The 20702-nt window shown below is 34.1% G+C and overlaps 1 protein-coding gene across 1 annotated transcript; it reads left to right on the top strand.

Annotated features, from left to right (window-relative positions):
- The first annotated feature begins 967 nt into the window (after window positions 1-967).
- LOC138322323 (peroxidase-like protein) lies at window positions 968-20059 on the top strand. The gene is made up of 15 exons (XM_069266358.1): window positions 968-1372; window positions 1758-1765; window positions 2880-3023; window positions 8942-9144; window positions 9718-9850; window positions 10017-10231; window positions 10817-10996; window positions 11555-11558; window positions 12261-12367; window positions 12606-12707; window positions 13299-13391; window positions 15095-15812; window positions 16177-16346; window positions 18545-18647; window positions 19833-20059. Exons 1-15 carry the CDS (start codon window positions 968-970, stop codon window positions 20017-20019), a joined length of 2772 nt encoding a protein of 923 aa, XP_069122459.1. The 3' UTR covers window positions 20020-20059.
- Window positions 20060-20702: the final 643 nt, after the last annotated feature.

Here is a 20702-nt window from a genome sequence, read left to right on the forward strand (position 1 = left end):
TTATCAACATGGAAATCTAACATTTCTTAAAAACTCAACTTGACGAAACTAAAACTTTATTTAGATTATTACCTGCAATGCTACATGTACCTTATATATCATATATGTATTTATTGTATGATTATGAGTCCAGTGTAGAGGACCTCAATCCTGTACTGGTAAATAAACTTAACTATGAAGCCGTTTGGGATACAGTAAAAGCTTATACACAATGCAATGCATTTAGCCCCAACAGAGTGGCCATTGACTACTTTTAGACGTTTTAGGTTAAACATACATGTACCTTGCAAAGTTAGTGCAGTTTATAAAGGTCTTCTCCTAACATACAAATTAATCACGAAACAATATACCTAAGACATAGAAACATAAATAAATACATGTTTATGCTGGACAATGATAGACATAATACAAATTTTTTTTTTTTTTAAATCAAAATCTTTAGACGTTGAAAGGGTCTGAATTAAAAAATGTAATATTACTGAAATAAATATAAAAGTGTTTTTTATGTCTTTAAATAAATCAAAACATTTTTATGACGTTTAAACATTTATTATTCAAAGCATTACATATATTTAGGAGATGTCCATTTTGGGTACCCGAGCCTGCTGAAACACAAGGCGCTGGACTGGGCATGCTTCAATAATCTCTATTTATAAAAATTGACAAAAAAGATACAAAATTTTCTTCAGTTGGGTTATGGAAATCGATGGTGGCATAAACCTGTATACTTTACGAATCCTTTTAAATTGTACAGTTAGCTACATGTGCATAGTCATCCTTACAAAGAATTAAGACGCACCAAATGACGACGTTAATTAAAATGACATCACGGCTCAAATTATCACGTCTCGCGAGATTACATATTTGATCCATGACGTCACAATAAATTAGTAACTACGGGTGACGTCATAATTGATATTCTGAACATCAACATACACACTGACGATAGATCTGTAAGATACCAAAAATGGGCTGCTTTGACTTTTTGAAGTGTCTGAAGCGCAACAGAAATCCTAAAATACACCCATACATGACAGAGGAGGAAATGGAAGGGATGAAACCACAAAAACCTTACGATAAGAAGTGGTTCCGTCTGGAAATTGCCCCACCGCCGCGTGGACTCAGGATACTATTTGCCTTGCCTATCGTTGTACGAGAAGTTAAACCCACTTGCTGGATTGTGGACAGGAATCCTATAATTTATACATGTCCGCCGCCACCACCAACGTCGCCACTTCCAAAAAAGAAAAAATCTGATGTTCCAAAATTGTCTTCGATTCCACGAAAAAACAGATCTAAGAAGAATACTCTTCTTCCGCCAGGTGAACCATCCAAAAGACTCCGATGCGTTTCAAAGACCGGTGGTACTACAGTATGCCCCTGCCAGCAAATTTAATTTACTTTATAAGATACTGTACAAGAAGATGCAAGACTTAAACGATAAATTAGCCAAACTCCAACGGACATAAATAATAAGATTTAAAACACCAGAGACAAAAACAGAATAACGGTTATAACAGCTATCAGTTGACAGAGGAGCAAAGATTGCCAGCATCTTAAAGTTCTTGAGAGAGATATACCTGCTTGAAGTAACAAGATATCTGCTTTATATATCAACTTTTGTTATTGATAAAATGTAACTATATAAGTCATATTCACAAAATAAAATACTGTATATCTACATGATCATTGTGTTGAGTGTTTGGTTTTCTCTGTTTTTGATAAATTTAACTTCCATGAGGTTTATCCTTTTTCAGATGTTCATGTATTGATCATAATCGCCAAATTGTCTGTCAGTCGGTCGTCCTTTTATCAGTTGGTATATTGTCACAAAAATACAAAATATTGTGACCAATTCTTCAGGAGTTTGCAATTGGCCGCTCTCTTTCGGAAATCTCGCTAAACCCGCCTCATTATTAGGGTTGAAAAAAAGCCTTATGTAAAATTATAGTCTATGTATTAGGCCAAAACATTTATAAAGCCTAACAATGCAGGCATGTTTAGCGGACCATCTGTAACCTTGCTCCAAAACGCTGTTACATTTTCCGCCGAACCTGTCAACTACAGAAATCAAATATAAAATGAATTACTGATTCGATTGTATGCAATAATTACACAATAAGCAAAACAATATTCTATTTTTCATCTTTGTCCTTTCTTCATTCATAAGTTGTATTTCATTTACACAATGTATGCTGTGCCATGGCATTATGACAGTAATCAGTGCCATGGCATGACACTAGAAGTTGTCAAGGACCTTGTCGCAGATCGCCTTGTATGCCTACATCGCCATGGTCCACATGGTACCAGAGGTTTCTTGATTCTTCCCTGGTGACGGTAAAGCTCCGCACTGACATATGATGATTGCCTTCGGGCCACTGTGCAGGTCCCACGTTCTGACCGAGGAATCATTGGTTGGTCGACTCCACACCAGGGACCGCACTCTGCTTTGACACCTTGAATCGGCCGACTACCCTTGTCTGGTGACGAGAGAGGAAGGTGGTGGGACTCATGTCAAAAGGATGAATGCCGCTTCACATAGAAACGATGGTGGTCGCCTTTTGTCTGGACAGGGCTGTCATCTAATCCTTCAGGGACACAATTAGCCAGGGCCTCCACCGCTCCACATAACTCTATTCCATCAGGTCCGTCTGACCCATGTTACAGAAACAAAAACACGATTGGTTACAAACTGCATGAATGAAGGTTACCTACACTTTGGTCGTCCTTGAATTGTTGGGGTGAATCTGCAATATACAAGACATAAACAGAATGTTAAAACCAAATATGTTTAAACTGGTATTGTAGAAAACTATATAATATTCATAAACGAATACTAAATATGTATTTGTCCATGTCACTGTCATCTTTTGGTATAGAAATCAGTTGCGTCTTGAGCGATACTCTGGGACGGGGTTATCAGACTGCTCCTCACTGAGAGGACTCATCCGTGTCATCTTCGTTCAGGATATCGCAACCTCGTTTGCGTCTCCTCCGCTGGACTCTTTCCCACTACTTGCGACGTAACTGGATGACAGTTCTCGTCTGGTTATATCAATTAGTTTTCCAGTGTTTCCCTAGTTTTGACATAGTAAGGTAGTATCTTGGCATAAAAGCAGCGTTGATCATCACATTGGCAGTGTGGTGTGTCAGGCCGCTGTGGATATGGAGACTGACACTGGTTGCATTGTCCTCATGCCGTCGAACCATCCTTCCTGGGAGTTGAATTTCGTACATGACCTTGGCTACCGTCTGAATGTAAAGTTGTTGATTTCCGGAATCCTGAGTGCAGACAAAGAGTAGCCACTGTGACTACCATATCTCCCACAGTCGATTGGAGTCAAACAGAGTAACTCCCATGGTGTCGCAACCATTGTCTCCGTCAAGATTCTGGCAAGCTCCGTCAAACCATGTCCCTTGTAGCCCATGGAAAAAGACAACAGGCAACATTTCTCACATGTCTAAACCATATTGACTGATTTTCTCTAAAATGATAGAAAATTTCCTTAAACGGAACTCGGAACTGGTTCCGAGTAACTGGTTCCGAGTTCCGTTTTACTTAAACTGAACTTGGAAATGGGAGTTGATCGAAACTAAATTAGCGTGGATTCATCACTAGTAACTCATGGGAAAAGACAACAGGCAACATTTCTCACATGTATAAACCATATTAACTGATTTTATCTAAAATGAAAGAAAATTTCTTTAAACGGAACTCGGAACTGGTTCCGAGTAACTGGTTCCGAGTTCCGTTTTACTTAAACAGAACTTATGAATGGGAGTTGATCGAATACTTAATCAACTTCATCACTAGAAACCAATGGAAAAAGACAACAGGCAACATTTTTCATATGTCTAAACCAACTCGGAACTCGGCACCAACTTCAGCCTCCCAAATGGAGGCTTAACACTCAAGTGAAACACTCCACGCTTATTTTCGCCAAAAAACCCTCATATTTCACTAAGAAAATGTAATAGATAATGCAATGACCAGCATAAACTACCAAAAAAGATAACCAATGACGTACATTCATTGAACCTTAACATTATGCATGCATTGATAACGTTAATACATGGAGTCGTCCAAGCGTATACAACCGATGTATTGTTGTCACTGAATCTTTAAATATCTAAAACCCCGTAGGCTTATGTAGGTTTAAAACATGTATGCAAATGTACAATTACATATTTTGTACATGAGTGTACTTAGTTTAGACATAGGATAATAACATCAAAAACTTCATCTGATATAAAATAAAACATTAGCATCATTTCAACATTGACATATAGGTATGACAAAATACAAATATTTTCGACATCGTCTTTTTAAAGTCAAATACAAAATATTTCCCTCAAAAATTTATAAGTTCTATCATTTTCTACTAAATAATTATCAATGTAAAAATCGACGTTTTGCTGTAAAGATATTGCGTAATCAATAGGCTCCTGAGATAAATATAAAATAAAGAAATCATAATAAAATGAAGCTCATCTTCTAAATCAACAATTTGCATGTGTTACAAATCCTATTTCATGATTTGACATTGTGACGTCTCCCTATTTTTATATCTAATTTATGAGCAGATAGTGTGATAGACTGACATGTGTTACGCCAGTTGAATATAAATAAGCCGATCTAGGCTTTGACCTATTTTTGGGATAGCACTCATGGATGTCATTTCTTTGTAGTCCCTCAGCTGATTAAGGTAAGTTTTAGCAAATTGACAAAACAAACATATTTTTAATAATGCTAAAACTAATGACGGTAATTTGATAATTTCCTTCATTTTCTGCGTTATAATAACAGTGCACAGATAATATTAAATGGTATTTTTCTCGCTCCATCTATAAGGCTTTACAAAAGCAACAGGCAATTTGTTGTTATTGAAATCAACAGGATCTTAATAGTGTTTTATTTAAAGATGCTCCACTGCCGATAAAGCATAAATGATATTCATCATTTAAACAATAATTGGTGTTTAATCGTGTATATAATAGTCTAATTAACACAAAAAATAATATAAAATAATTCATTTTGCCTTTGGTGCATGCGCATTCAGTAGTTCATTCCATATAGGATATAGTGGTACGGGATTTTTTCGGGATACAATTAAATATTTTTCATATTTTTAATTTGAAGTAAAATTAGAAGCTCAAACTTTTCAATGGTGGTAATGGTGTAAAGTAAGTAACTTTTGTAACTGAAGAAACATACCAAATCGTCTGCTCCTGTTTTTAATAGTGTAAAAGTACCATTTGTCAGCGGTGGCGCATCTTTAAAAACATATATTATTTATTATAGATCTAGGGAAAAATAAAATTTAAAAAAATGATTAAATGTTATTTACATCATAACTTGAACAACAAACAAATGATTTATATGATAAATATCTAAAAATGCATTATGAAAATTTTCATAGTCACTCATGTAAAATGTTTAAGTTCATTAAATATACATGTACTACATTTGTATATGTCTTCATAGCGCTGATAGATGGGTTAACATTGATAATTTACGATTACATTAATTTAATATTATCAAAATAGATCAACGATTTACTTGGCGGTAATTATTTGAGACTGAAATTACAGGCAATTACAACTACAGATTGCTTGGAACATCACTTTTTATATTACGATAGCCCATGTAATGTTAACGGACACTCAGCATATGAAAAAGGATAAATGGTAGCAAAATGGAGCTAATTCAACAAACGTTTCTGGGCTTATCATTTCGACAATAGGATTCCAGACATGAAAACTTGTTGGTACAAAATGTGTTTACACACATTTGTGAGAGTCTACGCGAATTCACACATTTGCAAACAAAAATTTCCTTCATACTTTGATGAAATTTAAAAAAAAATGACATCAATGCTTAAATGAAGCATAGAAGTACTGTCACACAGTGCTGTTTTTCTTTTCATTACTTAATTATATGTTAACTTTATCAATAATATACACAAATATTTCCGCACAATGTCTCGCCACCATTGACTCATTTATTGATCCAAATTTTTATGGACTACTAATCTATCTACATCATAGTAATCAGAAAAAGAATCGATTAGAATGAATTAACTAACTACAAGTGTACGGTTAAATAAATTTGAATACATTCCATAGCTTTCAAAATTTTAATTAATCATAACTTTTCTTTAATGCGAATAGTTTCTCTGGGTATTTAGATAACATTGTTTCTGGAATAAATTATTTTATGGATTATATGTCTTTCAGTTGGCATTCATAGCCATTATGAATGCCAACTGGACAGAGGCGAATACATGAAGCGCGCTAGCTCGACAATTGTGACGTCACAATGATAATGACGTCATAATAAGCGTTTGAAGTTCATAGACTATATGACTGCCAACTGCGCTTGGAAAGATTACAAAGCGGGATTGTAGTGAAAATGAAAATATAAATATATAAACAATATCAATCTTCAAATATGAGAAAAAGGTAATAGTGATGAAAAGTTTGTAACAGGCGCTTCAAAGATTTGTTCTTTACTTCAATTTTAATTGACGTTGTAATATGTGATTTTTTTATCAGTCTTTTCTATTAAAATTTTACTTTGATGAATTGCATTATAGAGCTTTTTAAAACTTCTAATTTCGAAAATGATTAAAGTTACAGATGGAATTCAAGTTTTGATTTAACATACACATTTTTATATTTTATTTGCATATATGAATATGCAAATGGAAATAGACAAAGTTATGTAACTTACGACCTGTCTTTTCCCTTAGAAAGATGAATGATGATGAATATATACATGCATGAAAGTATTAAAACTAACTGGAAACAATTTAAAATTATATATTAAAATTATAAATTTCAAACTCAAAAATTAAAAATATTTGTTAATATTTTATTCACAGTCACAAATTACCAAAATTTTGAAAATTACAATACGTACAATGCATTTGTTTTAATTTTATAAGAATAAATAAGAGCTAAAAATGATTTTTGGCAGTACTGCATTAAATCATTATCATTTGCATCTTCAGCGCAGTGAAATGACTACGGTTAGACCATGAAGCCAGGGTATGGCCATTCATTTCACATTTGTATATTGTTAAAAGTAATTTGAAAGTGATTTATGTAGGTATATTTCCACTTAAACGTACATAAGGTATATATATATAAAAAAAAAACTTGATGTAGCATGTTATTATATTGTTGTTCCCACATGTATATAAAAATAACTATAACAGCTATCATATTAGTTACTGATTCTAGGTCAAAGCTAAATAATAAGATTAAAGTGAAAAAAGTTGTAAATAATTATGTGTAAAAGAATACGGTAACAGAAACAGCGGTAAACGTAAGTAATATGACGTATGCAATTATTAAAGTTATAGGTGCAGTAACTGGGCGAAGATTTTAACATTCTATTCTTCAGTAATCTATTGAAAACCACCAGGTTTAATTAATCAAGCTGTGAAAAACATTTAAATTGGCAGACAAACATTAATAATGCATTGGAAAGATTAATTACAGCACCAAATGTATGCACTGTAAAATTCTAATTTTTCATGCCAGACATATGCATGCATCTTACATATAATTTTTTACATGCTTACCTGAATTGTTAAGATAGTTATCAAACATGAACAGGGTTGTGTATAAATTAATGTCAATTGTATCATAGCATGAGTAGTTACATCTGCTATCATTATAAATATGCCTATGTATGTTTTGAACGAAACAAATATTAACGTATGTTTAGAGGTTTTTGTTAGTGTTAAGTTACATATAAAAGATATAGAAGTGTATATTTGAAATAGCATCCGTCTTCATATACACTTTCTAATAATTGTGATAAAATAACTATTGTAAAGGGAAAGTAAACTAAAGCTGGTTGAATTATAACATAAACATGATACAGTAGACTGGCCACCAGATCCTAAGTTGCTGATAACACTTTCTCAGCAGAGTTCTTTACTAGATTATCTCCCCCTAGTTTAAAACTAGAATCAGGCAGGTAGTAGAGACAAAAATAATCAAGCCAAATTTTAGTGATTGTTTTGATATTCTAGACTGGTGGCCAGTCTAATGATACACATACTGTATATATATACACTTTTAAATAAAATTTTCATAATTACAGTTAGAATTAAGGTTTAATCATACAGAGTATAACATTCACTCTCCTTTATCATGTACTGAGTTCTAACCATGTATGTATGCTTTTCTTTGGGCCGTTAGAGAAACTTGAAAACTAAAAAAGTAAATTCCGTTGGTATAGCTTTTAGAATGATTAATGCAAAACTGCAAATTGCTGATTTGGAACATCTACAGTGCAGTAAAATGAGTGCATACGGTCAGACCATGAATCAAAGTTATAGTCTACAATTTCATTTCACATTTTTACACTTTTACAAGTATAAGTAATAGTAGAGTGATTTCTGTATGAATGTTTCCAATGACCCATGCATAAGTCATAAAACAATCACGGTCCATCAATTCAGTGTTGTAATTAATGTTAATAAGGCATCATAAATATCTGTCTGTCCTTTTGAATGCTTTTCACAGCTTACTTCATCAACATTTATGGTTTTCAATAGAATACCACAGAAAAATAACACATCCAATGCAAAGTTTCGCCCACTTATGACACGTATGACTGAACAGAAATGACCAACAAGTCAACAGAATGTTAGGTAGACACGAAAGATCTCAGTCTTTATAACACTTTCTAGAACTCTCAATACTAAAAGCACCGCATACATTGCCTAAAAAATTCTTCTTTTGCGCCACACTGTGGTTCCTAACTTCACTAATTCATATATTTGAGCTCAGCACTCTTACAGACGCGATTCATTGTTTCAACATACCCTTGCTGTCAACTAAAATTGGTATATCGTAATTCAAATGAAGTAAAGAGTTTGGAATGGCAAATAACAAGTACAGGTTACTATATTTTCTTTTCCAGATTCAAAATGGCGTCTGTACTCAGGACGAGCTTTTTGAGTGTGATGCTAGTACTGTGTCTTGGATCAACCTATTGGTTGAATTTGGCACATGCGCGTATCACTAACTATGCTGCCTTACCTGGTCTGATAGGACGTAGTATAAATATGGCGGTGATGGAATTCCGACAGATGAAGCAACTAGAGAGACAGCATCACGCCCCAGGTATGATAGCGATACGTTGACTTAAACATCAACATACCACTGAAAACATGTTATATGTAAACCAAAGTATTTAAGACATCAATAGTTGTCTTCTATTTTCAGTTCTTTCTTCTAAGATGTTCTTGGCCAAGGTATTTAAGACATCAATAGTTGCCTTCTATTTTCAGTTCTTTCTTCTAAGATGTACTTGGGTATTTCATTCTTAAATACATCCAGAAAATATATTCGGGAGATTTATGTTTAGTGGTAGAGTAGAGTTAAATTCAATACGTCGATTTCGAAATACCAAAACGACGTGAATAACCAATCTTCCGGTGATTGTGGCGTAATAAACATCACGCGAAAATATGACGTTACAATCACCGGAATATCGGACCTATCGACAGTAAATAATGCTTCATCCATGCCGATTTGGTATTTCGACGGGACAACGTCATCCATACTACTACCAATAATTTGGTCTGTGACAGAAGGTTGTTCACTGACGCTTTGAACTATCTAATTAAACATTTGAAATTTATGAATGTTAAGAAACCAAAGTGTACTTTTACTGACCATCTTCTCTTTTTCCAGTGGGTAACATGCGGATGCCGCTAAACCATATGCACCATGCTCATATCCTAACGCCAGGAGATGCTGCAGTTGCTGCAAATATGAATGATAAAAGCTATATTACTGTCAGAGCCACTCAGGAACTTGTCCGCTTGTAAGACATTTAGCAACTTCTTCAATTCACTATATAGCAAGAGTATGCAAGATTTCAAATTAACATTTATATATAGATATTTTTCAAAAGCTATCCGGCAGTCGTAGGGTTCAAACGCTTCAAATTGTATGTCTTCATTCTGATTTTTACGTTAAACATTCTGCAGAACAAATACTCCCTTACACCTCCTTCTTGCTGATCCTGCCGTGGCTTTGGAGTGGCGGAGACAGATCGCTCCACATTGTAACCTGCCATTAATCCGGTGCAACCCTACTGCCCCCTATCGCACGGCTGACGGCACGTGTAACAACCTACAGAACCCCACGTGGGGAGCTTCCATGAGACCTCAACTCCGCTATCTTCCGTCACAATATGATGACGGTAAGTTTGATCAAACTAGTAAAGTATCATACACTTATCATTTAAGTAATCATTTACACCACATATTCATCAACGTTTACCTTGTTTTTGCGAAAAGTTTGGCAATGACATCTAAACTTTACTTCATCTGCGTCATTTTACATGCTTTTTATAATATATCGTCGTTGCTTGATTTCGCTTAATGTCACATTACAGATAAAAGGATATTTACGAACAATGTCCCTTGTATGCGATGTGTTGCGTACAGGGGGTGTTTTATGGAGTCTGCGGTATGTCTACAATGTGTCTCCTTGTAGAACAATCCTTGTGTGCGATGTGTTGAGTGTGGTGGGTGTTTTTGGAGTTTGTGGTTTGTTTAATCTGCGTCGCCTTGTAGAACGATACCCCTTGTATGCGATGTGTTGAGCGTGGTGGGTGTTTTTGGATTCTGCAGTATGCTTAATTGTGTCTCTTTGTAGAAGTGGTTTAACTGACGCATACGGTCCACACACATCGAACAGCATACCCCGCCTGGTCACATTAATTTACCTCTGTATGACTTTAGTAATCAATGTCACTAATATGATTGTGTTGCTATCGATACAGGAATAAGTAGTCCACGACAGCGGAGCGTGACTGGAAGACGTTTGCCAAGTGCCCGAGTCATAAGTAACACTATTCACAGCACCGGTACAAGTTTTCCGGATGAGGAAGACCGCTCGAATTTATTAGTGTCTTGGGGATCATTGCTTGCGTTTGATATTATTAGAACCCCTGTGACAAGAGGTAAGCATATTTCACAATAATTCATTTTAACAGTAACTTTATAAAGAAAATATTCATATTATTATTTTTAATAAAAAATTGTTAAATTTGGGTTACATTTGTAACCTAATATAGATTTTTAATTGATTGATAAATTAAATCGTTCAGTCGTACGGGAATTTATGGCAATATTTGGTGTGGATAGTTCATACGCGGAACGTTATTTTTTGTTTACAATGGAAAATATTAATAGTAAAACTAAAATAATACAATAACACACGTGCATTATTTTTGCAGGACCCAACAACACAGACCTTACATGTTGCCCTTTCTCTCAAACTCTACCGTATGTAATATTTCTTTCATCTTTGTTTGATAAGGTGTTGTTGTTTGAGTGCCTTATATAATGTTTCGGGTGTGACGTGGTATCGACCGAAGAATGCATACCATCATGATAACCTCACACCATGACACCCCGGCAGATTATAACGAAATTACATAGAAGGGCATTGGGAAATGTTTCAGAAGTCTTCATTTGAATTGGCCGTTTTTTGGTATAGTGTAATTGGCATGTTGCAGTGAGGTAACACTATAAAATACAACCTTTGGTATTTTGAATGTTGAATGAAGGGAACGTTCGATTTTTTTCGAAGTTATTCAATGCGTTGGCTAATATAACTCATTACCAATACTGGACCTGCAGATAGGGTGTTGAAATTGTACCTGCTGCCCAATCTCATGATAACAAAAGGCGACTAAATCTGGAATATTTTTTTCTTATCTTTCGAACTGACTTTTTTCTTCTTAGCGTTTCCTTTGACACCAATCACTTTGATCTTTATCCCTTGAGGAGACACACCACAGTCTAAACAGTGTATTTTCTAGTTTCTGTTCCTTCTTAGCGCTCCGTATAAAGGGAGTGGGCGACTAGTTTGTCCGTTGTCATTATAATGTGACCGGGTGGGATGTTTTCTTCGGTGTCTTTGTTCGACATGTTCCAGTGAGATAGCGCTACAAAAGAGTTCCACTATTACATGGAGATGCATCACAAATGTACCGCAGCCTCAACATACATTGCAGTCATAGGAGGCTACCTTTAAATATCCTTAACTGTACATGTAAATACGATGTTAAGCCCAATCACCTAACCTACCAACATTAAAAACCCATGATATATATATAGATCTTACGTTTATATAAAAGAGGCATTAAAATGATATAACTACATTTGGATATAAAATCCCATTGAATCCTCTTTATTTATTTTCATTGTGCAAACAAACAGTCCTTCGTGTTTCTCTATTGAGGTACCGAGAGGAGATCTGCGATTCCAGACCAACTGTATGAACTTTGTAAGGTCAGCGATGGCACCGACTCAGTTATGTGACATGGGTAAGAATCGAACATACAATATATATACCAAAACGTTATAATTCTGACAGTTGTAATTTGTGCATAAAAGATAATAATATCTATAAAAACTATGCATATGTTCAGTAAGACAGTTGTGATCAAAATGCTTGAAAAATTAATTATGTTATGAAGAAACCTTCAAATATATGTCATTTCCATTGAACTAAAATATGACAAAAACTATAACCTAACGTATATTTAATGTTTATTTTTCAAGGCATACGAAATCAAGAGAATGCTCATACATCATTCGTAGACAGTTCGATGCTGTACGGATCAACTCAAGAAGCTCAGACTCGATTACGGGAAGGACGCGGAGGTAAAAAGGGATACGAAAATTGGGGCGATAACGACAGGTGTTACGTCAATACAATAGAAAGAACAACGGGTGGGATGTGCCTGTTCGTTGTCTTCGACGGGATGCTTTAGTGAGATAGCAATTTAAAAGGGATAGAGTTCGACTATGGCACTACGCAGACAGAACATGAATATATCACAGCTTTCCAAAACATACAGACATCTACACACCGCAGCACGCTGCACATATGGGAGACCGTACTTGTAATTAACTCTGGCTGTTAATAGCAAGTTAATCTAATAGACAAATTCAAACATTCAAGACATGAGGATAAAGAACGTGACAATACACTAATTCCTTGAATACGTATAATAGGTTATGAAACAGTTACATATGTAGGATCGCGGATGTGTATATAATGGCATTTTATTCTCTTCTTGTTTTTTTCATTCGAACAGAATATGATTAGGGAGGACACTTTCGAAACATTTTTTTAATTATTTTCAAAATAAATACATTTATTACAATAACTTTTTACCCTTTAGATTTATTTCCATTGTCTTTACTTGATACATGTTAGCAAGGTAATATTTACCTCTTTTAATACTTCAGGTTTTCTTAAGATGGGTCCGAATGGCTTGCTCCCGCCAGCTCCAGATAACACATGTAGACTATCAGCATCCGGGGAATTCTGCTTTGACGCTGGTAAGTTATGCTTTAACTATCTGACTTTAGTGCATATTAACTTGTCATTTCTCTCGATCTGATTTTGATTCTTTTCGCTACCTTGTAAATTAAAACATCTGGAATCAATATCATCGTCTATCTTGACCATATATTTAAATACCGGGGTATTTGAGTGTTGAGAATGAATATTACCTAAATAAGTCGATAAAAACCTGTACTTGTAATATTTAATTACGCAATACCAATTACTTCACACTCAGACTGATTAAACTTGGGCATAATGTGCAATATAAATCATGAAGATTCCAGCTGATAGATCAGGCGCTCCGGAAGGTTATGTTTCTCATCTTTTTTCACCAACATTCGCTCTACTAATCTACATCAAGGGCAGGCTAAGCTCCACTATTACATCATATTTTATAATCAAATTGCCTCTTTTTAAATCCTGTTAAATTTATCCGATAACAGTTTTTATATATTATGGAATTAAGATCATACGTAAGATCCCCGTAACAAATGTTTAACCGCGATCTGTACACTTTTTAAAGGATGGGAGAATCTGATAACCCATAAAGGAATGTAAATAACTGGGAAATCATGGGCAAGGAAATAGGGTTCGCTGTGAGCAACGACCCAGTTTAGTGACTTATGATTTCATTATCACAAAACATATTCATCAACATCAATTATTTAACCACATTTGCATCAAATTGGTCTGTACTTTCATTTTTAACCAAATTTGATAATGCTGTCTTTTTACAATAATGAGTCACCGAGATTAACCTAGAAAGAAACATGTGTTAATGATATATTGTAGAGCCTCATAATGTCTACTATGTGCATATTAAGTATTACATGATCACATGAAGTCCGTTATAACATGTCTAGACAATACATATATACATCTTAATTAATCTTTTACCGGTGAACTCTACTCTTTCATGCTTGACACGTGTGTCGTAATATATTGGTATATATACAAAACACCAAAGTATATCTGGCAACCCTGAAAGCGCTAGTGATACGAATGTGACTTATTGTATTGTTCACTTTTTGTGTTTGAATACATAACTAAACATATGTATATGTTGCCGTAAAAGGAAAAAAGAAGGAAAATTAAAAAGCGTTTGTCGTCTATTGATGCTATTAAAATTGCCGCCCCTGTAAAAGGGATTAATTTAGATTGATAATGTGAGTTTTAGTGTCAATCTTTATTTGCAATGAATAACTGGTTACGAAAAAAGAAAAAAAAATCATTTCATTTTCCATAAATGCGCACAAGTGTACAGACAATTATTTTATCGACAATGTTTGAATTTGTCGCGTTATTATGGCTTTATTACAGTTTCATTTCTTTTTATCATCTATGTTTGTTTATATATAAGTATATTACTATGGTTTTCCTTGTTATGTCAATATTTTATACATTTTCTCTCCTTTTTATGGGTAACGAGATTAAACTGGATTGCCCAGCTACAATTTCCACGGTGGTGGTACAGTATATGGTATCATATGTCTTCGAAAGCGATTACTTTTATTACTTTTAAAATAGTGCCGGTAATGCTAATTGTATCGTGGTTAGAAAAGAACGAATGGGTGACCAGGTAGCTTAGTCGGTCCCGAGTTCGAATCTCCCAAAACGTATTTATGAAATTAGGTCTTTGAAAACGAACTTCACTTATGTTTTATTTAGATGTATAATTCATGTTCTTTATTTTTAGGCGATCCCAGGAATACCGTTTTACCGACATTTGCCTCCCTATACACAATTTTACTCCGAGAACACAACCGAATCGCGAGACAACTCCAGATGTTGAATCCATCCTGGTCGGATGAGAGACTGTTCCAGGAAACACGGAAAATTATATCAGCTTTATTCCAACATATCACCTACAATGAATATTTACCACATATTATAAGTGATGCACACATGCGAACACATGGACTGTATTCTGCTGTCAATGGTCACCAGACAGTCTACAATCCACGGGTCAATCCTACCACTTCAAACGTAGTCGGGGCCGCGGCCTTCAGGAGTGGGCATACAACTGTTACAGACACCCAGGGACTAAAAGACTTACAAACTCACGAAACAATTGAGGTGCGATTAGAATCCACTTATTTGAGACCAAACTTGTTGTTTATTGGCAATGGACAAGGGAAGGACATGCTCAATTTCTGGCTGCTCAATTCGAAACAAGCAAAAACAGATAGATTTGTACAAGATTCTATCAGAAATTATTTACTTCTCGATGATAACGGTGTGTCTTTTGACTTGGCAGCAATTAACATTCAGAGAGGGCGTGACCATGGGTTACCGTCCTACAATGCCTGGAGACGGTGGTGTGGTCTTCAGCCCGCCCTCCACTTCGGCGTGGGTCCAGGGGGGCTAATACACCACGATCCTCAGTCTGCCGTTCGATTGGCTACAATTTATAAGTATGTTCTTATTTTCCTTATATGGTTTAGTTTGAATTAATATTAAAACATGACCTATCTTTTTGAAAAAAAAATATGTACGTCCTCCTTAATCCACGTTTTGTCTATGATTGTTTAGAAAAGTAGAGGTCAGAATTATGCATGCGTTCAAGTTTTTACCATAAAATAATGCAACGTACATTTCATAACTACACTATATAGACATTAGACATTTCGCTGTCAAATCCATGGACGTCAAAAATAGCGCTTGGCGTAAAGTGACCCTAGACGGCCATGAATATCAAACAATGGTTATATTCCAAATGATATTTATTAATTTTTTTTTTATTTCGAAAATGATTGTTATCTGTTTTATTGGTTGTAGACATCCTGATGATATAGACCTATTTCCCGGAGGTTTATCTGAACCGAGACTCATGGGGTCAACCAATGGGCCAACTTTCTCCTGTATCTTAGCTAAGCAGTTCCAATCATATAAACAGGGTGACAGATTCTGGTATGAAAACAATGATCCTAATATCGGTTTCAATGCAGGTAAGTACTGATAATGCAATACTTATTTCATGTTCGTAGTGGCATGCGAAGGACAATTGTTTCACTAATATAAAGACACAGGAAATTAGTATACCGCAGCCACCCAAATAATACAGACATTCACACACGCAACACATTGTATGCATTGGAGGTTGACCCTAGCTGTTAATTGAATGTTAAGTTAATCAACTAACAAAACAAACAAGCATCGATACAAATTCTACATTTTATAATTAATTTTGTTACTTGCTGTTGCAGGCATCCACCAGATCAGGCTTAAATGCGTTAAAAAGTAATTTTGTTTGTTAAGACTAAAATCAACAATAGTTTGTGTATAAGAAGATAATCAGAAGATCTAACTTTATCGGAGAAATGAACCCAGTCATTTAAAATAAAACAATTAATACCATTTGTATTCAAAGCTACATATCTGGAGAGGTAGTTTTAAAATTGTCAACTACATTTTTGTACATTTGGCTGCATGCATCTTTGCTGATGATTGTAACGATAATTAATGTTCTCATCTTATATCAAAAATGTATTAGGTCAAAAAAAGTCATACACAATTCACAAAAAAAATAAGGTTTACAACCTAATTAAAAGGAGCATTACCTAACAAAACTCTAATGTTGATTTTAATATCATATAACTGATTTGAACTTTTACCTCAATGTTAAAGTCAAGCTAAAGCTTTTCATTCATGCATTGATTAAATATCAATAATTCATTTTTGCTTGTTACGAGCACTTAAAAATTTACTTTATCAGCCCATAAAGGAAAAAATGGTGTCGCCGTTTGTAACGTTGCTTCTGATTGGCTGAGATGACGGCGTAATGATTTCATAGACAAAAGTCCAAAGACAAAATGATTTTTGAATATTGAAGAGATTATCTTTAGTAAATTGAATTATAAGAATTAATTTGAATAGATCTTTTATCTCCATAACATAAAAAATCTATTCAAGTTAATCCTTAAATATCAGAGAGAATTCCTTCAAAATTTAACAAAATATAAGTCATATTAAACCTAATTGTCACAATCTTGGTCATGTGTTGTTATGCTTTCTCCTTATCTTTAACCTTGTCATGGTAATGATTTATCTGAAAGGTAATAGAGCAAAATATGATACATGTACTCTATCAATTTGAATAACACTTTTCGATAACCATAATATATTGTAAACGTTCAAATGTACTCGAGGTAGGTAGACATTTATACCAATGACGTGAAAACGTTTCAACTGTGGAAAATTTTCCTGCGCGAAATATTTTATGTAATACTTTGTATGATCTATGAAGTTCGAAGATGCATATATCGCGAAAATAAACAAATACGTATATATACACGTTTACATTGCAACAGTTACTGTGTCAGCGACATGCTAAAGTATTAGCATTAGTTAATTCCAAAAGACTCGAAATTGCAGTGTAATGTTTATTTTGCAAATTTAGTTGTTTTTTTGTTTTAGTTTTTATTTTTATTTTATTATGTTATTTTAAAATCAGAACTTTATTGTCTCTCTACAATATGTTTATGGTATACTAGTAGACTTTGGAGTGTTATCATAGTATTACTTACAAGTGAATCCTAAATATATATTTAATTTCAATATTGTTTGTAAAATTACATATATTACATATATGATTTTGAGATGTACATGTATGTATCCACAGGGAGAGGGCTTATATAGGCATAGCCTGCTGCCCAATCCCTATTAAATCAAATGATTTAATAAAAATATTTTGAAATGAAAATATTTTGAAATGAATTTACTATGGCGTATAGTAATATACGAGTTACTTCCCATGGAATAGGATACCATGTGTTAGGATTCTATAGAACGTGTATTTTATTGTTTTCTCAAGAAATGAAACGCATTAAAAGGTTTTGATAATACGTCTTAATTAGTGTGTGTATGACATAATGGGAATTCAATTTTAATGTTTTAATTTTATATTTTCATTTATATATCATCGTATTTGCCTTGATTGTAGTTACTGTATTTCCGATATAGTCCCTTTTACTATAGTGTATTTTTACTGTTAGAGCGTTTCTGAATACATGTATGTCTTGATAAGATATTCTGTCTTTATTATGGCGGCATTTTAATTTTTAAATTGTCAAACTTTTATTTGCTATACATAAGAAGTTGCGTAGAGTTTAAAACAAAATACACTTATGCTTTCTGTTTTTTCCAGCTCAATTGAATGAAATTAAAAAAGTCCGTCTTTCCCAAATAATGTGCCGTAACGCCGGGATTCAACAAATCCAACCTAATGCATTTCGTGTGCCTTCTTTACAGTAAGTATGATTGTTGACTGTTCACGATCCAAAGTTATGCTATGGAATATTCCTATTGTGATGTAACAGGTAAAAAATATATTCTAAAAAATATTAATATTTAAAATTGAAGACATGTTTATAAAATCATTATATGTTTTCATGATGATATCTTTTTTTAGATTTTAATAAGGTATCGCAGCGTTCAATGATGCGATAATGCAACGTTATTGATGTACTTTTAAAATAATACACGTCATGGTCGTATTACGAGAATTTGTTTATATGTGTCCATATTTTGATCTGTTTATATCATTAAATGCTGGATTTTTATGTCATCATGAACTTGTGGATATTTAAGAAGCAGAATAGTTGCGTTTTTTGCACAGTTTTATGTGCCAGTCAAATGAATGACTGTTATTTGTACAGTTGTTTAATTTTTCGGGGAGAACATTTCCGATCTCCTCTACGACGCTAATTCTCGGGGAGACATATCCGTATAATATTTAAGTTCTAACATTACAAGCTATACATGTTCTCTCACTTACCATTCTTTCCTTGTTAATCGTGAAGCTGAAGTTCACTTCACCGCGAATATAAATGTATAGCGATAATTATAAATGATTAGTCTCTCGGGAATAAAAACAAACCCAGCTATATTGTATTATTGTGCGTACGGATATCGTAAGGATGTGTTTAATCCACGAATACTCAATATAAAACACCCACAAACACTTAAAATTATATCATTAAATCTGATTATGTTTTTGTTATTGAAAAATATTTTTACTTTTGTTTTCTTAACGACCGATAAGTTTGAAGTACTTACTTCGTATCGCTCATGTGTCGATCGTTTCATGACTAATCAGGACTTTTTATGTGAAATTCTTAGAATGTGAATAACACATTTAAGTCTATGTCACCGGGAGAGTACATATATGTAATTTGTCATATTCTCATTTACCGAATATGCAGCCATTGTTTGCAAATACTATAACGTTATTTAAAGATCGACTTCCTTATTGGGTCATATACATTTGTAACAGCATATGTATTCACTGTATGTGTCAATTTTCATACATTGACCGAATATGATATTCAAAATGTTCTCCTTCTTTGATTAGATGATAAAATATATATAAAAAAGGCAACATTCAATACAATCTGTCAATTCTTTTATTTTAATGGTTTTCCCTTTCACAACAGAAACCCACTTATTAGTTGTGCATCTCTACCAAGTCTTGACCTACGCCACTGGAGTGCGGGTACACAACGTTTTCCACTGAATAGAAGAATTCTGTTAAACCGCCAGGTTATAGTGCCAAACAACCCAGTGGCCATTTGGACGGCATCGTCTCCTCAGTTACAAACATGGCGACGTTCCATAGCATAATGTAAATCCTAAACGTATAATAAACAATATTTTGACTCGAGTGAATCGTTATTTCTGTTGTTAAATATTCGTTTATTATTGCCATATAGAGACGTAACATGAATGTACATTTTTTTGTAATCTTGAATTGCAGAGTGTTGAGAACGCTAGCTCTATCGACACGACAGGCCCTTTGGTGGCTAGGCGATGGAGGCGATACAATACACATTTGGTTGGTTTTTATATTCCTGGTTTTGTAACAACAACCGCCGGGTGATTTCTACGACCTTTAAGCCGGATAAGGCAGGTGCATACTTACTAATTTATAGGCTATATGAGTATGATGTCTCTCGGACAGGGAACATAATCTAGGATCATGTTATTTTAAAGTATACTATAAAGAATGACGTAGTCGTTTGTAACGTCGCTTCCGATTGTCTAATAAAACGGCGTGATAGTTTCTCAGAAAAAAGTCTCTCTCAAAATAAGAAATTGCATCGGATTGTGTAATTGATGAATAATGAATATACAGGTACATTTTTATGTTATTGTCTTTAAAAACCATAACTAAAAGTATGAGTAATGCTTTGCGGTCACAAATTATATATGCAAACTAAACATAAAAATTATAAATATATTTTGAATACGATATCGCTATAGTTAGTTAATGTTCTGGTTTCATTTCCTTTGTTTCCATATTTATA

The sequence above is a fragment of the Argopecten irradians genome, chromosome 4, assembly GCF_041381155.1.
Source record: "Argopecten irradians isolate NY chromosome 4, Ai_NY, whole genome shotgun sequence".
Lineage (NCBI taxonomy): Eukaryota > Metazoa > Mollusca > Bivalvia > Pectinida > Pectinidae > Argopecten > Argopecten irradians.

Coding starts and splice junctions, on each gene's coding strand:
- LOC138322323 (XM_069266358.1), top strand. CDS start 968: ATGGGCTGCTTTGACTTTTTGAAGTGTCTGAAGCGCAACAGAAATCCT. Junction 13,392..15,094: donor GGAATTCTGCTTTGACGCTG/GTAAGTTATGCT, acceptor CTTTATTTTTAG/GCGATCCCAGGAATACCGTT. Junction 18,648..19,832: donor TTTCGTGTGCCTTCTTTACA/GTAAGTATGATT, acceptor CTTTCACAACAG/AAACCCACTTATTAGTTGTG.